The sequence below is a fragment of the Piliocolobus tephrosceles genome, chromosome 13, assembly GCF_002776525.5.
Source record: "Piliocolobus tephrosceles isolate RC106 chromosome 13, ASM277652v3, whole genome shotgun sequence".
Lineage (NCBI taxonomy): Eukaryota > Metazoa > Chordata > Mammalia > Primates > Cercopithecidae > Piliocolobus > Piliocolobus tephrosceles.
In genome coordinates this window covers 113,173,261-113,186,778 of record NC_045446.1, presented here as the reverse complement: position 1 = coordinate 113,186,778, position 13,518 = coordinate 113,173,261, and the positions used below count along the sequence as shown (strand labels likewise).

Below are 13,518 nucleotides of genomic sequence, written 5' to 3'. Positions count from 1 at the left end.
GAATGAGATGTTCACCTGCTTTGGGGCTCCCACTAGCCTTCCAAGCCCTCTACTGGGTCTTCGTATTTACAAAGTTCCAGTGTCAGCCTGAGGAGCAGCCGACCAGGAGACCCCAAACACACTTCAGGTGAAACTGGATGTCAGACCTCCAACCCCTTGAAGCCCCAAGTCTTCCTATTTCTAATTTTCTGTCCTAGTGCCTTCTCCCCCTTGATTCTCGCATATCCAGTGACAGCTCAGGTATCCACAGAAGTGGAGGTACAGGGCATTTGACCACAGTCTCCAACCCGCAGGCAAATTTAGGGGGCTGCTACTTTCCTTCAAACAAAGCTGTAGCAGCAGCAGGGAGAGTGGCGGGTGAATCCAGCCCTGGCCTGCTCAGTCAGCCAGTCTGGAGACTCCTTCATCCAACCAACACATGCCTATTCCACAGGGCTGTTGTGTGGATGGCAGGCACATCAGGTGGGCATGCTGGGCCTGCCACCACGCAGCCTCCTGAAGCCAGAGACCCCAGCCCTCTCCCTCCTGCAACCCCAAAGGTGGGACCTGGCTCACCTAGTTCAATTTAAAGTGGTCAAATAATTTTGGTTCCAAGATTGTCAAATCTGGGGCCTTCGGGTAGGAGAGCCAAGTGGCATGACAAGGGTGCAGAACTACCACAGAGACTCAGAGAAACTGGGTCACACACTCACGGCTGGGATTTCCTCAGATCCGTGCCAGCAATGGTGTTCGGCGGCAGCAGGTGCATGGCCAAGCTGCTTCAGGTACCACTGCAGGAGCTGGCTCTCCTGCTCCAGCAGGAGACTCCAGAGGACCCCCGACTCTGTCAGCGATTCCATTGCCCAGCACGGCTGCCCCTCCCAGTGACGCCTGGCTCCCTCAGCACTGACTCCCGACTGTCCCTACACGATGAAAACAGTTGGTCTCCCCTGGCTTGACTGTGGATGGGCGGCCTCTGGTTTCTCGGCAGAGGGCCTGTGTGACTCTGACAAGTGTCCTTTCTGCTCCTAGAGCTACGTGTCCAGCGTGAAGCTTCACAAGTGAGAGGAGGTGGTCGGTGCAGTTCTCAGGGCAAGCTGGCTGGCCAGTCTCCCATGGCGGGCTCTGCTTTGTCCTTGGCTGGTCCACGGGCGGAGAGTAGCCCAGAGGTGGTGTGGTCATGCACCTCCCCCTGGTCAGTGCAGACAGTCACCCCAAGGGTCCCGAGGATGCAGATGGCACAGCAGGTGCCCAGGGCCAGCTGGAGGTCTGGGAGGCAGGCCCCGGGTAGACAAGCAGACTCTGCAGGACAGCGATGATCCACAGCCGGGTCCAGGGTCTAGCCCCGCCAATCACTCACATGCAGCAGAGTGACTCATAGTTGGTCTGAAACTCCAGTAAAGGAACCGAATGCTCAGCTCCCCAGTCCTGTTCTGTCCCATAGAGTGTCACGTTTAATCAACCTCTACCCTGGGCGGGCACTGGGCTATGACTCACAGCCCTCACCCAGGCAGAGCAGCCACCACTGGCTGCAGCAACGGGGCCCGCTCTCACCTCCAGCCCCACACACACTCCCTTCCTCAGCCCCTGCTCTGCTCGCCTGACCAGCAAACAGCTTCTTTGTTAGAGTCACCCGTGGCAGAGAGGGAGGGAAGGAGGGAGGCAGAACGGGTGGGCGGGCAGAGCAGGGCCCTATACATGCTTCAAGTTACAGGATCTGGGTGATGGTCCCGGCCAACGTCCTCCAGTAACCCCCAGCTGAGCCTGGCCTCCCCAGCAGATGTTTCCTGCAATGGAAAGTTGCTGGCCAGGGCTCCACATGGAGGCGTGGAGTAGGGAGGGGAGGCAGCAGGGCACTGCTGTTAGTATGAAATCTGAAATGTGAGACTCAAGTCGCCAGGGACTTCCTGGAGACACTCTTACACCTCACCAACCCATCCATCCACCAACTTCCCCACAGCAGCAGTAGCAGCCTGGGGATTTTGCTGACCCAGTTGCAGACATGCTGGTGGCGGAGAAGCTGAGATCAACAGCTTTGGGATCTGTCTGAGGCACCCTCTTCCTTCCCATGGACCCTGTACAACCTCCAGCATTAGCAAGAGGGGGATCAAGCCCAAAAACACTGTCAGATCTTAAGGGCAAAACAGCAATACTAAAAGCACAGATTTTGGTCCTCAAAGCAGCAAAATCCAGGGAAATGAAAGCCAGGCCAATGGGGCAAGAAAGGCCCCAGACCAAGAAGCTAGGGACAGGGATGAGACAGCAGTGGGGCTGGGAAGATGTGGATTCCCAGGAAAAGTCAGACCCTTGAAACAAATGGGGCTGCCCCCTCACCCTTCCCAGCTCGACCACCTTGCCAGGAGGGTCTTGGCCTGCACAGGATGAGGAATGGTGCTTTTGTCTTAGGAGTCTTGGTAATTTAATACAGCAGCCCCCAAACTTTACTTAAAAATGGCCCCGTGAACACATTTAAAAGTGTAGATTCCAGGCTGGGCACGGTGGCTCACGCCTGTAATCCCAGCACTTTGGGAGGCCAACGTGGGCCGATCACTTGAGGTCAGGAGTGTGAGACCAGCGTGGCCAACATGGTGAAACCCTGTCTCCACTACAAATATATATATATATTTTATATACATATATAAAATATAAATTAGCCATACATGGTGGCAGGTGACTGTAATCCCAGCTACTCAGGAGGCTGAGGCAGGATAATTGCTCGAACCTCGGAGGTGGAGGTTGCAGTGAGCCGAGATCGCACCACTGCACTCCAGTCTGGGCAGCAGAGAGAGACTCTCAAAAGAAAAAAAAAAGTAGATTCCAAAGATGCTAATTCAGAGGAACCTGGATTCTCCCAGGTAAAGAGTGTTGGAGAAAGTAGAAGAGTCTGACTCCTCCCGCAAACCCTCCCCTACCAAACTCCTACAATCCTCTCTAGATGGACACCCCACGGGTGCAGACGCGGCTCTCCATTCGCGGTGTAGCATGTCTCACTCTGACAGAAGGACGCCTTCTCCAGGAAGGATCTACGCCTCAAACAGGTTCATATTTCTCCTGCACTTGCTGTGAAGTGTTGCAAATACAGGTTGAGCATCCCTAATCTGAAAATGGGAAACCTTTTGAGCCCCAACATGATGCCGCAAGCAGAAGACTCCACACCTGACCTCACGTGACAGGCTGCTCAGGTGACACATCCCAGCCAAAACATAGTCAGCACTTTTCTTGGTGCATAAAATCATTTAAAATATTATATAAATTATCCTCAGGCTATATGTATAAGTGATATAGGAAATAAATCTGGTGTTTAGACTTGGGTCCCAAGATATCTCATTTGATATATATATGTGTGTGTGTGTGTGTATATATATATATGTAAATATTCCAAAATAAAAAAAAAAAAACAGAAATCCAAAACACATCTGATCCCAAAAGTTTTGGATAAGGGATACTGTATCAGGTGCTAAGAAAGTATTTACCAAGTGAATGCATTCCTTATCTACCTCTCAAAGGATGCCTGTTGACACTGCATCTTACACGTACACACAAAGATTCCTGGTTCCATAGGTTTGGCGTGTCAGTGCCTGGTCGCTGCCAACACTCTCTCCAGCACACGTGCGAGCTTCTCTTCACCCTGCATGGTCAGCCCTATCCTGAGCAGTGTGGCAGGCAAACGTAGCAAGTCCATTTTCCAAGGTGACCAGAATGCCTCCCTTGGGATGACACCAGACGCCAGTATGTAAGCTGTAGGTAGCTCCAAGAGACTCTGGATCCTTACAGTAACTACCCGAAAACATCTGAGAATTACTACAGGCCAAGTGGCTGCCTGGGCTGTAAGGGGTGAGATAGAGACAGGATACGCCCTGTGAGATAAAGCCCTGGGAGATGAGCCCTGTGAGATAAAGCCCTGGGAGATAAGCCCCTTACGCAGAAGCCTTTGTCTCCCCCACACCCACACCAAGGGCTGGGCAGGGCTGGGTGAGTCAGCGGAGAAGGAATTGACCCTGGGCTAAACATTAACTCTACGGCAAACATCAGGAGCTGAGACCAAGTGGTACCCTCTTCCCAGGGACGGAGAGAAGGAGGGGGTGGAGGAGCCCAGGAGAAAACAGATGGATTTTGGTGGAGCATTGATCTCACCTGGGAAGAAACCAGTTAAGATCCACACAGGAAACTCTGACCTTGCAGCCAAATCTGGATAGGCAGAAGCCAGATGTGGGACTGGAGACGAGGAGGTAACTGAGCAAAGGAGGGAAAGGGAGACTGAGGCAGGCATGGGGGCTATGCAGAAGGGTAGAGAAGGGGTGGGGCTGGGCTGGGCTGGGGGCTCATCTGAAAAACGCAGGATGGGAGCCAGGAAGACCCTTCAAGTTGGGAGTAAATACAGAGGGGAGACAGACAGAGGTGGAGGAGCATCGTCAGTCCTGGGGCAAGGCCAGGTGCCAGACAGGTCTCCTACCCTCTCCACTGCCCACCCCCAACACCCTGAATTCCATTCCTATACACCTTTGTTCTTTTGCTCTCTCGCTTACGCCAGCCGCTCCCCAGGCTTGGCACCATCCCTCCGTCTCCTCCACAAAGCTGCAGCCCTAACGGCAGGTGCTTCAGGCAAGCAGGGTGCTAAGTCTCAGGCAGCTGCCAGGGTTTGGGCTCCTGTGCTCTGATCTCAGAAATGCTCCTTCCTGGGCTGCCATAGAGAAGGCTGCCCGCAGGAATGCACCAGGAGGCCAAGGAAAGAAGCCCCTGTGACCTTACGCCCCCTTGGGGGCTGAGGGGGAGTACATTTCACCCCTCCTGCCCCAACGGCCCTAGCCAGGCTGCCCCTCAACTCTGCCCTTGGCTCCCTGCTGAAGGCGAAATCCCATTTCTGCTTTTCCCTCCATCTCATGTCTACTGGGACAGCTCCCTTGATTGGAGGCCCCTGATTAAGACTGGGGTGGTAGACTGGAGCATTGGGGATAAGGAGGAGTACATATAATCAGGCCTGGGAGGACTCAGGGTACCTGTAGATGGCACAGCCTTCAAACCCCACTCTGGACCTGACACTCTCCTGCCACGGCCTCTCCCCGTGTCCCTGGGGTCCAGCCACTTGCCTCCGCATGACTCACTCTTTAGACCAAGCATGTTTGTCATCATGGCAATGGCTCCTCTCTGGCTAGCCATGTAAAAGGAAATGCTTTTGTCTTCTGCAGAGAGGCAGCAGGTGAAGGGGGAGGCTGGGGCATGGGCTGGGTGGTGGCTGGGCTTCCTTTCCTACCAGACCCAGGCTGCTCCAGTGGGCCTGGATGCTCTTGCCACCAGCAGCGATTCTGCAGGGCACTGGCCCTCACTGCTCTCACTCCAGCCAGGGGGTTCCTAAGCATCCCCAGGGCTGGGCATTACAATGCCTTTACCTATCTGAAGGACTTTCAGTGTAATGAATGAGCCTCAGATATCAGAATGGCTGGAGCGCTGACCCTAGGATCCACAGAGAGGTTATAGAGGGCCAGCCAGCAAAGCTGAGAAGGGGAGAGGGATCCTGCCTGAAGGGCAGATTCCAAGCAGCCCAGCAGAGGCAGGGCAGGAAGACGGAGCTCCCTAAAGGAACACAGAAAAGCTCCCTAGAGGAACACAGGAAACCACGTCAATGCAGCAGGGGCAGGGCAAGGGCCTCCTGAAGAGGCGCAGATGACAGCTGTGGAGGGGTGCTGGGGAGAGGAGCTTGTTCAGCTGCAGCTCCTGAGGAGGTATCTGCACACGAGACCACGGACATGAGCACTGCACAATGAAGGAGCAGGGGTGCCCTGTTACCTGAGGGCGGACTCCCAGGGGGGCCGCACGACTCCAGGAGAGGATGGCCCCACACACTCCTCAGCAAAGAGCCCCTTGGGCGCTTGGCCTCTAAGAATGAATGATCTGAGCTAAGTGGAGAGTCAGGGATGTTTTTGTAACGCACTTGGGATGAGAGGGTGGAGGGTGAAAGAAGACAAGTGAGAATTAATAAAAGAAGAGGAAGGACAAGGCCGGGAAAAGAGAACATCCCAAGGGATGATTCAAAGAGTCGCTGAGGTCCAACCGCTTCTGCACATCCCTGGCGCAGGTGGCACCATCAGAAAGCAAGACTCCGTCGTGCCCAGCTCCTCCGCTGGCTCTCGTATGTGTCATCTGAACCCCTGACTTCTGGCCCACCCCATCCTCCAGCCAGGAGACAGCATCTACTTCTACCCCATTGCTACGCAGAGTACTCAGGCGGAGGCTAAGGGAGAGGGAATCAGGGGGAAAGGATGGCGGAGAGAAGGGGAGAAAGTAAAGCCTGTTGGAATCTAACAGAGAGGGAAACCTACCTGGGAGAGTGGAAATCAGAGAAACAAGCAAATGGTGGAAGATTGAAAGAAAGGAAAGGAGTGGAGTCAGAGCAAAGGGCTGAGAAGAATCCAAGGAAGCATAGGCTGAGACGAAACAAAAGGCTGAGCTAAACAGCAATAAAAAGAGCAATGACAGATGAGAAGAGGAAAGAGATTAGCAACAAGGACAGGGGCTGGCCTGTCCAAATGGCGATGTCTGAACTGTCTAACAGGCCTGCAGCCACGTGGGTCCTGTTCCCCTACGGGAGCCTGAATTTGTGCGACGCTGCTCAAAAAGGTGCCAGGGGGAGTTGAGCGAAGGATGCTGGGGTCCCCATGACAGCTGGGCTGCGGGTCGCTCCCAGGAAGCTCAGCACTCACCCCCTCCCCTCTTCTGAGGCCACAGGCCAGGAAACCTCCTAGAAGGTAAGGGGCTGGCTCAGAGATAGAAGTAGAGTCTGGCTTCTCTCCCACCCCAAGATACCTCAGCGCATAACTCCTCTCCACAACTCAGCACAGCCCACCAAATTCTGCCTTGTTTGTGGTGCTGGGCAGGTGGTGGCCAAGGCTTGCAGATCAACAGCACCCAGGAAGAGCTGGTCACTGGGCAGCAGGATGTTGGCAGCCGAGGGGCTCGTGAGCACATGCCTGACTTTGAAGAAATGCCCAGCGCCAAGTAGGAAAACACACACCAGCCCACACAATTGATCTGCAACCCCGTCCCTACATTAAACCCTCGCCTCTCCCCTCCAGCCCATCCCCTGGCCAGAGCGCCCTCCTCAACTCTGTCCTTCACAGCCACAGCTACTCCATGCCCACATCTCCTGCTGGAGCAGAACCTGGTGTGTCCAGGGAGGGGGCAAAGATGGCTTTCCCAGGATTCATCAGAGTTAGGTGTGAGGAGGGCAGGCTCAGAGGGTCATCTGAGGTCAGCCCCTCCACTGTGAAGTCCCCAAAGGGCAGAACACACGCCGGGGGCCAGCTGAGAGCTCAGACAGCTGCTCTGCAGGGAAAACGTCCAAATCCCACCACCCAGTTTGTGTGACTGAGAGGCTGTGGCCTCCGCCGGGCCTGCTTACTCCACAACAGTTTCTAGGTATGCAGCAGCTGCACAGGGCGCCCCCAGGATGACCTAGACAGTGGCCCCACGCCACGCCTTCACCACGGTCCCAAGCACCAGGAGGTCTTGTAGGAAGGGCATGCTTTGCAGCTGTTGAAGGGGTCCTTCGGACAGGGGTCAAAGCCCATCACATGGGTTGACTCTTCTATCAATGGGGGAAAGTTTTCCGGCTGGATTTGCCCCGAAATGTTAAGGGAAGAAAATGAAGTTCAGGCCCCCAGGCTGCCCCAGCACCAGAATTCTGTCAGGCTCTGGAATGGCCACTCCCTCCCTGGCGGGTCTCCTCCTTTAGGGCTGATAGACCCTTATCTAAGAGCCTGGGTGAGGCAGTGGATACGGCTGGCCACGCCTCCTTGGTCCCCTGAATGCAATCCTCCTCTTCAAGGCTGCCGTGTCATGCTGCAGAGAATAACCGCTGCAGCTGGTTTAGGAGTAAAGGGGCTGCTAAGGAAAGAAGCCCACAGGAAAGCCCAATCGCACCCCACGCCCCTTCCCCCCAACCTCCAACCCCCTCAGGTACCCAACAAGAAGGGAAACAGGAATACTTACATTATACCAACTCTGGCTTTTCTGAAAAGAGAAAATGAAAGAGAAGGTAGAATTAGTCAGGGAAGAGATGGGGGGAAGGGCCAGGGGGAAGGGTACACAGACAGCGGAGGGTGGGCAGGGAGGAGGGGCCCGAATGCAGCTGAATGCTTCCCATGTGGTTGCTCAGGAAGGGTCCTTCTTTCTCAAGGCAGTTCCAGAAAGGAGGCCCGGGAGCAGTCCATGCTGGAAGCCCACCGCGGGCGGGGTGGCAGGCAGCGGCAGCACCAGCTAGAGCTCAACCAGAAGGCAGCTGGAGCCCCATCGCAAGGTTCTGATGGGGTGAGGGGCACACGTGGGCATTCGAGACCCAGTCCCCAAATGGGCCCTGACCAGAAGCAAAATGTGATGGCGGCCAACCCAGCCTTCCGCTCTAAGACAGCTCCCTGTAAAAGGCAGGGTGGGACACTTTCGAGGTAGAAAGGGGACTACCTAAAACTCCCTCCCTCCAACTGCACTCTCAGCAGGCGGGTGAGCAAATCCCTCCTGTGCCAAAAAATGGGCTGTACCTAAACTGTGACGGTCGGGGAGTGCTTGTGGGTTCTGCATGGGGCAGGAGGTTGAAGGGTCCATTCCAACCCAGTGGTGCCATAATTCCAAACAAGCAAAATAGATCCCACCCCAGCTTCAGAACTTAGGTGTTCTCCATTCCCAGACCCAGGAAAAAGGGGACCTGAATGTGTCTCAGGGGAACAGGAGGGCTAGCTAAGATCGTGCCTTGTCTGTCTTCAAGCCCTATGGCCAGTAGTCCTTCATGTACATCCCACTTGAAAGATAGATGGACACGCAGATAGGCAAGTTCATGTGCACATGTACACATACATACTCATACGCATACACACACACGCACAAATACACACACGTACATATACACAAACACACATACACACATGCACATGTACACACCACACATATTCACACACACATGCACACATACACACTACACACAAGGCACAAATACACGTACACACATATACACACACACACACACACCACACATACATGCAGACATGCACATATACATGTGCACTTGCACACACACCACACATATATACACACAGGCACGCACATACACACAGAGACACACACATATACACAGATACACATATACACAGACATACGTTCACACACACATACACACGCACACACACGTGCATGCACACACACACGCTTAAGCTCCATCTCTTGGTGGAGCTCAGATTATTTTCAGTTTTAGGGATCACTGGGTGGAATACCTTAGCTCTACCCAGAGGTCTGGATCCCCTCCACGTGGTGTTAAAGCGTCCCGACCCAGAAGGGCAGACAAGAGTAGCCATGGTCCTCGAATGTCTGCTGTTTCTAGAGGGGAGGAAGCGACTACGTACCCAAGGGTGGGTGTGTGCCCACGGTGATGACCGCTGGTCATGTGATCTATCTCCCCCATTCCACCAGAACTCTGTAAAGATGGTCCACCATCACCCCGCACGGTGAAACCAGGCCGCAGAGGAGCTGGAAGGGGCTGAGGGGCCTCGCGTGGGTGGGGCTGCTTCCCAGCAGCTTTGCCCTCACACATGCCCTCGATGGCCAGGATGTGACCAGAGGCCAATGGCAAGTCCCCCTCTGCAAGGTGCTCTCCAGGGTCACTTCCCAACAAAGCCTGTCACCACGGTCCATCCAAAGGCCACACCCTCCCATCATAGCTTCATCCCCACCTCCAATTCAGAGGTCTCAGCAGGTAAAGGGCCCAAATCCAAATATTAAAAACTATTTTTTCCTGAGAAAGGTGCGGCCACATGGGAGTCCACAACCTGAAAACTCGCCTCTAGGCACTGCAGCCAAGGCTACCCACTTCTGGAGGAGGTAGATGGGGCAAGCAGGCTGCGCCTGGGGTCTGCGCCTAGGGATGGCTCACTTCCTGAGTCCCCACACAGAAGCCCGATTCGGAGCCCACAGGGCAGGAGGCTGTGCGGATGTTCGTTACAAAAGACACCTCCCAGCAGTGGGAAGATGCGCTCTGGGAGCAGCCGGCCCCAGCGGCCCCACAGTCTCCTCAACTGCAACCCAGGTCATAAGATCTGCTTCACAACGGAGAAACCATCTCCCAAGCTCCCAGCTCCTCGTATCAATGCCGTGACCTTCATATAAGGCACTAGCAGGAAAGGGGGCAACAGGAACATGGGCTGACAGGGGGATCCCAGATGCCTGTGACTCCGCCTGCACGGGGCCCCCTCCTGCCCCGGGTAGACAGAAGTAGATGGCCCCTTTGCAAGGGCTGGCACGTCGGCGCTTGTGCCTTCCAAATCTGTGTGGAACAAAGTATGAGGGTCGCACACAGCCTCAGGCAGGGAAGCCAGTCCTGTCCCTAACTGCTCTGTGATGCCCTTGTATCTAATGTTTGCTCTTTTGTAAAGGGTGGATAAGAACATGTTTAAAGAACTGATAAGAAACGTGAAAGATACCAAGGAGCAGGACTGTGCTGAGGCTCTGCCCTGAACCAGCAATCTCCAGGCAGCTTCTTACAGGCTGCCACTGAGGGGCCACAGGAACAATGGGTCCCCCCTCCAGCCACGTCCAAAGCAGCCCCCGAGCCTGTCCACTGTGGGCAGGGGCCCCTAAACTCTGCCCAGCCTGTTGGAGGCACATTCAATGCCTGTGGTTCTGCATTCCCATAAATGAATCCCAAAGGCGCTGCCACACAGGAAGGACCCAGACCCTCAGGTGCAGGCAAGTCAGAGGAGCTGCAGGCCTCTGAGGGTGAGGAGGGGCGCCCCTCGTCGTCTGGCTTTAGTTTGCTGTAGAGCCCCTACCTGGAGGACCAGGTCCGAGGGAAGGAAGGCACAGAACCAGGGAGCAGCGATGGAGGCTTCTCTGACAGCTTATAATAAGTGGATTTGGCCAAAGAGGAGGAAGGGAGTCAGGACAAAGACACAGCTGTTGGGGACACGCTCATTTCTATCATTTTCCCTAGAAGGTCTGAAAAGCAAGCACTTATCAGAATGCCAGGCCCCTGGAAACAGACCCAGGTTACTGGGAGGTGGTTTCCAGAAACATCTCGCACTGCAAAGGCTCTGGGAGTCTGGAAGATTAAGGTGCGGGGTGTGGCGGGGGGCGGGCAGGGACTTGGGGAGCTCTACATTTAGTAGGAGTTAGAAATAAAAAACAATTCTTACTTTGATCAGGTTAAGTCTGTCATACTGGAAAGAAAACCACAAAAATTAGATTTGAAAAAAAAAGGAAAGTCAAAGGAGGGTCAGTGCCACGGCGCGAGGGCGATGCCCGCACCGCGGCGGGAGGGCGGGAGGCGTGCAGCTGGGCAGGAGGAGCCGTGCTTTGCCGCACCTGCTGCGCGCGCCCTGAGGGCAGGTGGGAGAGCGGTAGAACGGCCCCTCGCTCCCTCTGGTGGCCACAGGCTGTCACTACAGGGCGGAAGCTGGGCGGCAGCACAAACTCATCGGGAGGGAAGTGCTGGGGCAGGGCTGCACCTAGGAGGGCTCGCCCGGGGCTGCACAGTGATGGATCCAGAGGGGTCGGGCCTTAGCGATCACCTGGTGCCATGCTTACATAGTAGCAAATGAGGAAACTGAGGCCCAGAGAAGAAAAGAAAGATCCCGTGCATGGGACCTGGGGAGAAGCAGAGGCACTGGCCAGCTTGCCCAAAAAATAGAAGGCATGGTGTCCTCTGGGGTAGCCAGGAGACAGGAAGTGAGGTGGACTAGCTACAACAGTATCAGTAGAAATAGCTGTGAAATGACTTGCTGGGAATACATGTGATTAACCCTAGAAGGTGTTCCACTGAGGAGGGGCATGTCCCCATCCCGCTACCAGACCCTCCTCTTTTCGCAGCACCATCTGCTCCAGGCCCTGGCCTTCAAAGAACCTAATTCCCCTACTGGTTCTTGTGTTCCTCTTCTGAAGTCTGTGTGTCCTGCACATGCACGTCCCAGGCCACCTGGGATACTACGGTGTCCCTCCTCGCACAAGCCCGTCCTATGTTGACTCCATTGAAAGGACGGCAGGGCAGGTTCCATGGCAATGATCAGTGGGAGAATGAGGTGGGGAAGTGGGGAACCAATGTCAGAAAACTCAGAATGTGTCTGCCAGGGATGGGCGTGGCATCCACCCAGTCGCCCAGGGGAAAGGAGACCTGTGCTCACCCCAGCCCCTCCCTCCTCAGTTCCTATGAAAAGGCCCAGATTGGCTCCTGATTCCTGCTCGGCTCTCGGTCCCTTCATTATGTCTCCTTTTAGCCTCTCCAAAATCCCACTCAGAATTCTACCTGGTCCCTGACGCCTGTCCTGGCTACCCCATTCAAATGATTCATCCTGCCTCGGAGCTTACAGAGCATCCCCAACCACTCAAGAGTCATGCTTGGGGTGTACAGAGACTGGATGGAAAAGTGTGCAGGAGCAGGGAGCGGGGAGCCTGATGCCCGTGTCAGGCCATATCCTTCCTCTTGCCAACTGAGCCTCGAGCACCCACTAGTCCCACATCAAGCCAGGGGTGGGAGGCACTCAAGAGGGGCTGCCACAGGGCATTTCAAAACCCCATCCCCAGATATCAGACATGCCTGCACCTGCCAAGCTGCTGGAGCCCACAGAAATCTCCTGCTGGCTTCCTCGCTCCAGGTGAAGCTCCTCCTCCCCTGTCCACAGCCAGGGACGGCCATTTAAAATCCTCAGAGCCAAGATGTGCATTTAGTCTGAAGGTCACAGACTACAGGATTAGCTGTGTTGCCCCTTGTCCTTCCCTCAGGAAAGGGAACAGCTGTTCACCCTCCTCCTCCCCAAAGCTCTGAGAGACTTGGGACTATTATTAAGTCATCCTCGGTTTCCCCTTCTTCAGGCTGCATCCCACCCCCTTGCCCCATGGGCCTTGCTGTTCCCCAACACCTATCGCTCACCCTCCACTCACTGCATGTTGTCCTATGGCCTCAGAATTCCTGGGCTCCTGGGAAAGACTCTGGCACTGACCACATCTCTCCAGGGTCTGCCAACGTTTGCCAACCTCCAGGCATTGGCACCCCACCCTCTGGGAGAAGAGCTCCCCCCTCTGATCATGATTCAGGATCCTAAGCACACCATGAGCCCCAGTCTGGGCAGTGGGTAGAAATGCTAAGGGGTGCCCAGGCTGAGCACCTCTCGAGTGGATAGGAACAGAGCATGCAGGCAGAGCTCCTGAGGGCGTGGCTGCTGCACCAAGGAACTCATTGACCTGAACTCCTGCCCCTCAATCAGCACAGCCCTCCTGCCATCCTCACTCACCACTGCTGGGCAATCCAGAATCAACCACCCAAGGGGAGGGGCCTGCAGTAAGACCAGATGGGGTCTCCTGCACCAAAGGAATGAAACTAATGCCAAGCAGGACTCTGTTTCTCAACCGCACCATGTAAGGAGGGAATAAACTCCCAGCCAGAGGCAGTGTCCAGGGAGCAGGCAGACACGGGTGCAGGGTGGGGAGTGGGGAGGGTCTGTACTCCGACATCAGGTGCAGTGAAAATGGGCCTTCAATGACTTCCAAGCCAGCCTGCCGGGGGACAGT

At 55.1% G+C, this 13,518-nt stretch overlaps 1 protein-coding gene across 5 annotated transcripts in view; it reads right to left on the bottom strand.

Annotated features, from left to right (window-relative positions):
* The window catches only part of GRAMD1B (GRAM domain containing 1B), a 275,856-nt gene that overhangs the window by 36,236 nt on the left and 226,102 nt on the right, over positions 1-13,518 (bottom strand). For 4 of the 5 annotated variants that reach the window (XM_031936710.1, XM_031936709.1, XM_023208504.3 and 1 more), the window contains one exon: positions 7,966-7,986. In XM_031936710.1, coding sequence (XP_031792570.1) covers positions 7,966-7,986 — 21 coding nt within the window. Of the gene's footprint in view, positions 1-692; positions 1,347-7,965; positions 7,987-13,518 lie in introns of those variants that run through there. The other variant, XM_023208505.2, reaches the window with a different exon arrangement.